This window comes from Harpia harpyja, chromosome 2 (genome assembly GCF_026419915.1).
Source record: "Harpia harpyja isolate bHarHar1 chromosome 2, bHarHar1 primary haplotype, whole genome shotgun sequence".
Lineage (NCBI taxonomy): Eukaryota > Metazoa > Chordata > Aves > Accipitriformes > Accipitridae > Harpia > Harpia harpyja.
This window is the reverse complement of record NC_068941.1, coordinates 74,457,131-74,465,733: the sequence shown is the minus strand read 5'-3', so window position 1 is coordinate 74,465,733 and position 8,603 is coordinate 74,457,131. Positions and strand designations below refer to the sequence as shown.

The 8,603-nt window shown below is 40.3% G+C and overlaps 1 protein-coding gene across 1 annotated transcript in view; it reads right to left on the bottom strand.

Annotated features, from left to right (window-relative positions):
• Positions 1-6,366: 6,366 nt before the first annotated feature.
• BOD1L1 (biorientation of chromosomes in cell division 1 like 1) overlaps positions 6,367-8,603 on the bottom strand; it is a 38,696-nt gene continuing 36,459 nt past the window's right edge. Inside the window, exon 25 of the mRNA XM_052780457.1 lies at positions 6,367-8,021. Coding sequence (XP_052636417.1) covers positions 7,913-8,021 — 109 coding nt within the window. The 3' untranslated portion in view covers positions 6,367-7,912. The remainder of the gene's footprint in view (positions 8,022-8,603) is intronic.

The following is an 8,603-nucleotide window of genomic DNA, read 5'->3' as shown; positions in this document are numbered from 1 at the left end:
CCCACTTTGCCTTTCAAGTGTCAGTATGCCAAGCCAAAACAAATACACAAAATAAACCTCATTGTTGGTGATGCTTTCGTTTTTTTCTATGACTTTTTTTAAAATAATCTTCACATAAGCTGTTTCCCACAGGGGAAAACTGAGCTGCCCTGACCTAGACTGTGTCTCTAGAAAGTAGCAAAGGAAGAATTTCCACAATGCTGAGGCCACAGAGCAACAAGGGGCCTGTGATTATAAGAGGATTTACATTAATAATAATTAATATTGTGATATCTTCCTTGGAGGTAGATACCTACTGGGTGTCACACCATCTCAGCAGGAATCCTGCACAGTGCCTGGGGAAGCAGCCAGGCTAATCAGGTGCCTGGTGAGATGTCCGAGCTGGACAAACAACCCTTCGAAGTCTGTTTAACACCTAACTTAGGGTGGAAGGAGATGCCTCGTCCTGTTCAGGAGCCACAGACATGAAGCCTACCTTGGAATTAAAAGCCTAAGCATTTCTTTTTGACAAACACTGAATGAGACAGTGGTACACGTATGCCCCTAACATCCATTTCCTCAATACACTACGGAGTGAAACAGTCATCTGGAATGTGGACAGTGAGACCTGGTCCCTAGCTCCTGCTTCAGCAAGTAGGACACATCATGGGCTGTGAAATATCTTAACAGGAGAGAAAGTAGTACCCACCTTCAGACACCCTACAGCCTTCCTTCCTGAGACAGGTTCAAGTCCACCATGCTCTAACCACAGCATAAAAAAAAGCCTTCTTTCTTTGTGTCTTTGGAAGAAAGGCCAACAATGGTCCATCCTTGGTGAAACCTAAGGAGAGGGTAGATATCATCTTCCAGCACTACATGCTTCTCTTTGAGGAGCTAATCCTAGATGTTTCCTACAGGCCAGTGCTGTTAGCTTCCAGGACAGCTTGCTCAGCTTTGTGGATCGCATCTGAGGATCTAAGTCTCCTAACACAGGAAGCTTTGATGCTTCATTTGGCTTCCTAACTTCTTCGGGGAGCCAGCTGGCTTAAATTCAGATGTTTCAACATTAGATCCAGTTTAATCTTTGAGCACAACCCCAACCTTTACATCAGTTTTAGAAATGGGGCTTCAATTCCTAAATCCTGAAAAATCTTGTCCCATGTCAGAATTTAAAGCAATGTCAGGACCAGCCAACATTGTGTTCTTGCACAGTGAGTTGGGACAGCCTGGTACTTTCTTATCCCGGCTATGGTACAGTGAGTCTGGACAAGTAGGCACCCCCTTAACTGCACCCGAAACTCCTGTCGCCCGGATCCATACCTGAGACTCCTGCTGCTTGGATCATGACTCTCTGTTGTGGTTATCTGACAAGAATTAAGGCCAGAATGAAATTACAAAGACTGAAGTCAATCATATCACGAACCTATAAGCAGCGGTCCCAAGTGAGGCCCTTTGAGCTCTCCTGGACCACAGCGGGCTGCGACCAGCATGTCCCTCGGAGGGGGACGCCTCGCACAGCTTGCTGACTCGCCAGTTTGCGAAAATCGGACGACTGCCACTGAAAGCTGATACCCTTCACTCCTTGAGGCTCAACCCTTTGCCTGTTGAGAAATGCTGAGACATTTGATGTGAATATTTCACTGAAATCGAGGGGAATTTTTGACAGGTACACCTCTCTCTCTCTCTCTCTTTATGTCTGTGTGCATGCAAGTGTGAATTGACCTAGGTATATTCTATTGAATCACTTTGTAAATGTTAAATTAGTCAGTGATTAAGTTTTACTAAATCTTGTCATGTACCTCAAACTGTAAATGAACCTCGGACTGCTGCTACACACATAATCCCTTAGACATAAACCGTTGACCAAGTCTGGGACTAGGAGTGGATCCAGCTGCACCTAAGCTCAACAGGAGTTTAGAAAGCAAGGGGGTCTGCTCTGAACCTCATGAGTCAATGGGACGGTCTCCCCTACCGTTCTGTACCCCCAATCTTTGTACAAATCAGGAAAAATGAATTATAACTTGATCTTTGTTTGTATGTTTCTCCCTTCGTCTTTTGGTGTCTCTAGAAATCATTCTAGTTTGATTCTAACCTGATTTTTCTTTGTACACTTCATCCATGTATTAAGTAACAGAGTGAAACTTGCCATCAAACTTTGTGAAGTTGCACTTTTATAAACTCCTATTAAATCATAGAATCATAGAATCATAGAATCATTTCGGTTGGAAAAGACCTTCAAGATCATCAAGTCCAACCATTAACCATGCCCCCTAAACCATGCCCTGGAGTACCCTGTCCACTCGCTTTTTGAATACCTCCAGGGATGGTGACTCAACCACTTCCCTGGGCAGCCCATTCCAATGTTTGACAACCCTCTCAGTAAAAAAATTTTTCCTAATATCTAACCTAAATCTCCCTTGCCTCAACTTGAGGCCATTTCCTCTTGTCCTATCTCCAGCCACCTGACAGAAGAGACCAGCACCCACCTCACTACAACCCCCTTTCAGGTAGTTGTAGAGACCAATAAGGTCTCCCCTCAGCCTCCTCTTTTCTAGACCGAACAACCCCAGCTCCCTCAGCCGCTCCTCATAAGACTTGTGCTCAAGGCCCCTCACCAACTTGGTTGCTCATTTTTGCTAATACCTTTGACGGTGATTCTTTAAGTGGCCCAAACCACTCATTCGCGACAGAAGCCTCCTTCTTTTGTCACTAGGAAAAGATAAAACCCACAAATCAGCTCACTGTCCATTTATACAGCAGTTACTCGATACAGAGGTACCACAAATGCATGTAAGAGCTAAAGGTGCACCTGGAGGACCGACTTAAGTGTACTCAAATCCATGGAATAATGGAAGGGTGATTCCACATCCCCTTTCTGCCACATGGCCATCTTCTTTGTACAGGCAGCAGTATTTGCACAGCCTCATCAACAGCTGGTTTAGGAAACCAACCACATTAAAAACTAATCTGTAATTTTGTTTTGTAGAGGAAATTTCAGGCTTCCTGTTCCAGCAGTCTGTGACTGTACAACTCAACACTGGCATGGAGGAAGGCACTGGCCAAGGGACAGAAGAAGAGGGAAGGTGAAAGGTGCCTTGCAGTCGCAGCCTCTGAAACCCTACCCTCGGCTAATTAATTGCACAGTCAGTGCCAAAAAATCTATTCCTGCCCTACTAAGTTACGGCCATTTCAAACCATATTTTTCTTCCCTGGTTGTTTGGCAAGAGTGTTATGTTCCTAGCTTTAAATACAGCTATCTAGGGACTCCCAGAGAGACATTTACTTTTATTATGTTTTTCTTTTGGACTTTATTCACAAAGCCAGCAAGGATAAGAGCTAAAAAGCTGAGATTTGAAAGAGGAAGGGGGTTTAAATCAGAAATAGCCTTTCAAGGAATTTTGGTGAAACATCAGAATAAGGAAACAAAGACTAGAATGTAGATAGAATTTCCTTGGTGTTTAAACTTTCATGTTTTAGTAGGAAAAAACACTCTGCTTGAAACCAACCCAGGATTTTTGAGAAGCTGATGGAAGTAATGGAGTGTGACGTACATAGCTGGGACAAGGAATCTACTGGAAGAAGTAAGCACAGTATCTTTAAGAAGTTGCCAAAACCTGCAGAAGGCTGACACAGGCAATTTCCTCTGAACTGAAGCTACAAGCAAATGAAATAGATGGAAGGCTGCTGAAGTCGTGAAGATAAGAGCCTTCTGAGCTGGTATATGAAATGATAAAGCAGGCAATGTTGAGAATATGTAAGTTACCAAGAGCTTGGAGTAAGTGTATGCTATATGAAGGTGCAGTTGACTTTAAGATGTTCACATTAAATCTTGAAACTGAAAACATTTCACATGGAATGACTTCAGTGGAAGAGAACAAAAATCTACCAGTTAAATTCACTCTTTACAATATAAACAGGTGCAGCTCCAAGGAAATCAAAGGCTGCTTTGGAAGGACATGTACAAGTCACTCAGCTTCAGGGCAGCAATTCTCTTCAGACCAGTGATTCTCAGCATCACAGAAGTCCCAGGACCTCTTCCAAAAGCAAGGAGTGACAAGAATCTGTGGTGGCAAATGGTCTTTTCCCAATGCAGAACTTGATACAGGTATCAGACTTCAACCACTTTTAGTGTTGACTCCTAAGCCTGTATTGGACTTGCATCATAGCGGGCATCTGTTGATAGTCACTGTGACCAGGAGCACCTGCTGCTCTTGGTTGCCAAGTTTTATGGGACAAATTTTTACTGAGTCTCTGGACATATGAAGGCAGCTCAGGACAGTATGCAGCCTTTGAGGGATCAGGGCCAGAGGTGGTTCTGTACACATGATGCTCTCAGAACATAGGCTGAGAGAGAAGAAACAGTGGACATATGTATTTGGGATGGATGTCACACACTGAAGAAAACCAAAACAACTAACTGAGAAGTAGATGCGTTAGGAGAGAAGCTGTTGGAACAGAAAACTGAAGCATTTAGAGATCTGCCAGCATCAGCAAAAACTTTGCCCCAGCTGCTGAGTGCACCTACTGACTTTGGATCAGGTTCTAGAGGGAAATTTCACCAGTTGCAAGTCACAAGCTTGCCAGACCCCATCAAAAAATGAAAACTGCAAATGAACTTTTACTGATGAGCCCTTAGTTGGTTTAAAAAAACACCACCACAAAAACCCCAACCAAACAAAATCCAGTTGTGTGATTTAAAATCTATATAGTAGATAACTCCATGGTATTTTAGGTTGAAGACAGTAAAGAGATGTAAATAACCTTTAAGCAGAATACACTAGAAAATGAGGACATACTGACAACTAGCCAACAGTCAGCTGGTTAACACAGGCAGCTGAGGTAGGGTAAGCAGGATTCAAGTTCTTGTTCTGTAAAACTCAGCAGGGGGACTTGAACTCCATCTTCCACCAGGACATCTCTGGTTCACTCAATATTTTAATATTCAGAGAAAGGAAGCAGTTCCAAGAGAAGGAACTGGAAGAAAAAACAGCTACTACAACATAAAAAAAATAGCCAAGCAGTTTAGAAATTTGCAGGGTAGCCATGTTCTTGCACTAAAGGTGGCAGCAAACTGCCTCGAGCAAATCTCTCCATAAAACACTTTCAGGACATTCTGTTTCATCACAGTGCAGAATAGTATGTTTTTCCTGAACTCTCTAAATTTGCATGGGGTAGGAAAGTGTAGTTGCTTTATACATATGTCAAGGTTCAAGCTGGACTACAAGCCTACCTCTGAACAAGATGGATGTGCCTTCTGCTGCACCCAAGGGAAAACCTGATTCCTCTGCCCCCCTTCCTTCCTTGTGCTCAGGAAGGGCTCTGGGAGACAGTGTATGAAAAACTTGGAAACTGTAAACATTCAATGCCCAAGTTATGCTTAAATACAGCAGACCACTACAGTACCTGTGAAGTGTAACAGTAATTTAGATGACAGGCACTTGAAACTACTAAGCAAAGAAAAAAAAAATTCTAAACATGGATGGACAGTGATGTGGCCTGGCAGAAATGTCTATTTTGCTGAAAAGGAACAAGATGCTATTGTCATACGTACCATTATCCAGTGAGTGAAATGTGCTTAAGTTAAAATAGTTTGTGGAATTGGCACTTCCCCTCCCCAGCCTTTAAGTAAAAGTTGCTCTCATGGTGGAAGATAGTTCCTTTAATGCCTTCATATAATAATTTAATGAACGATCAAAGATACATTCCATAGACAAGAAGATTCTCCTAAATGTTACCCCTCGCTAAGAGGAAGGACAGTAGAAGACTTTCTAAGCAGGTTAACTCTGAGAGACTGTCATTGATCTTCAGGGTTGTATTTCTCTGCTGAGATCATTAGACAACTGGCAGTCAAAGAGGATCAGACACTTACAAGTAGGAGCTTTGTCAATCATTATAATCCATCACAACAGATGTGCCAGTGAAATACACAAATATAAACTGTACTGTGGCAGGAGAGGTACCACCAGCAGAAATAGAGAGAGAAGAAGAAATAATAATGTACAGTGTGGTGGGGGGCTTCCTTAGGAACCTCCTGAGCAATCTCACTGCTGAATTCAGGTGTAAGGGAACAAAACCGGAACAGATGCAGGTAAGGACTCCAAGTATGATCAAAAGTCTAGAAAGCACCGATTGAAAAACAAACAGTTCAGCTTGTTTAGCCTTACAGAAAAAAGGCTGAAAAGAAATCTACTATTTTGGCCTACGCATACTGCAGCGGGCAAAGAAGAAATAAAGGAAAAAAAAAAAAAAAAAGAAAAGATTCAACTTATCCTACAACTGCATACGAAGAAGTGCATGAACATTAGTAATATACAGGCATATATCAGCAGTACGTTAGCAAGGTATGTATTAGTATGGGAGCAGAGTTAAGGTAGAAATCAAAAGGAGTTAGTTTTCAGAGCAAAGAGGTTTTCTTTTTTTAGACTCAAGTTTGCTTAGGAAAAAAACCCAGTATGTGTGCACCTGCTTTTGTAGTGTACTAAGCCTGGTAAATGGTTAAGTCCCTTCCCTACTGTTCAAATACCTAAAATATAAGCACTTGTGAACATTTAAAGACACTAATCAGGTAAAGCTTATAGACATGGCTCCAACCAAATACATTTGTAAAAACAAGTTCCACAGCAATACAATTAAAGAATAAATAAAATATGGCAACTCAGATTTTTTGGCAAACATTTTATAATTTTTATATAAAAATCTCAGTAAGAAACCAAGCAAAATATCTGACGGAAACATCTGCCTTACAACAAGTTCAAAAAAAACTCACAAAAGAAAAAGAGAAAAAAAGAAAAGTAAAATTCCAACCCCCCAGAATTCTTTTTAATTATAAACCAGAATATCAACAAAACACTTAAAATAATCTCAGATTGTTTGGCAACTCATCACATCATAACAAGAGACACATTTGATCATAAGAAAAGTTTAACTTTATATACAACTTCACTTGAACATTTGCTCTTACCAGAGTTAATATACATTAAAAAAAGATTCTGGCAATAATACCAGGTTCTATTTTTAATACCTGTGTATAAAATGTAACATAAAATGCTGAAGCTCTATAGTTAGGAGAAGTGACATTTGATTTCAATGGGTCCCTCTGTTGAAAAAGACAAATACTGAAAGAACAGGTGTTTAGTTGCAAAATAAAACTGTTTCATTTCAGGGTAGTGTTGGCTGACTGTGAATAAATCTAACCTAATACTATTTATTTCTTGAGGCTGGTAGTAAATTCACAAGTGAAAATATAATCTAGTAAGATTACATTTTAAATTTTATACTTTGTCACAAATGTGAACAGAAAGGAGCCAAGTCCCTTTCACTATGCTAAACTACTTTAATGCATGCGAGAAAAATACTTTACCAACTGTCTGAGCATATTTTAGAGAACTTCAGGTTTTAGACAGCCCTGGGGGAGCGGAGGGGAAGTTTCCTACTGACATCTGCATAGAATGTAAAATATATAATTAAAAAACCCTAAGGTATATACTAAAGTTTACAGACCAATGCTTTCCATATAATAAATAAAATGTCCATCATTGATTAGATTCATACACAGAGTAAAATACAACCTATTTTTACAAGTTTATTTACAAAGTGTATTAGTAGGCCGAGGGGTGCCTCATGGGTTGGAAGCATCTGCATTAGCATGTCACATTGGGAAACCCCAACTTTCCAAGTCAGTGATAAAATATATAACTACTTTGTTTTTCATTCAGATACAAAGTAAACTTATTTTTCATCTGAAATAAATGTACATAATATTCTGTATAAACAATAGTTTATAAAGCTGTTTAAAATGTAACTTAAAAGTACTGCATTGATTAACTTAGAGCTCTGAAACAAGCACGTGCAAATCCCTTTGCTTTAAAAAAAATAGAAGCACAGATGTTTTTTTTCTTTTGACTCTTCCATGAACAGTACTAGCTGGTAAAGATTATCGTTTTGCTTTCTTTACTGGTGTCTCCTCTGTTTTCTGCTGGCCTTTTCTCCGTACCACTGTTGGGCTGTCTTCCCTTTTACGCTTAGTAGACTGCACCTTTAACCTGAAAAGCATTATTAATAATTATTTTAACAATGGTAGGACCTGTAAAACAAAAAGGGTCAGCAGGCACAATCCTGTTTAGAGAATGGAACTTCACTGTCCATCTCTGATGAATTACCAGGACATATTATTTAAAAGCTCACTACTAAAACATTATATACCAGCACAGACTATAGGGAGGCCTTGCACACTCCCATCACATCTTAGCAGGGTACTGCATACTAATTCTGTTTTTGCAGAGTTCTCCAGATGTAGAATTTGGGGCTAGAGCTCTACTCGTTCCTCCTCTTTCTTTTGGAAAGACTTGTGGATTATAACAGAATATAATGAACTACATTATCTTGTACCCTGTCTCACAAAGACAGAAGAATAGGAATAGTGGCTTAAGTCTCACATATACAAGTCCACCACATTTCAGCTGCAACCAATTATAAATGTGGCTTAAACTCCTGGCCATTCATAACCATGCAAAGTAATTAACATGAGGTGAACTGTGACAGCTGATCAGTGCATGACACACATATTTCTGAGGTTCAGTTTGAAGACATTGCCACATTTCAGAGTGGCTGACAACTAAATGTAT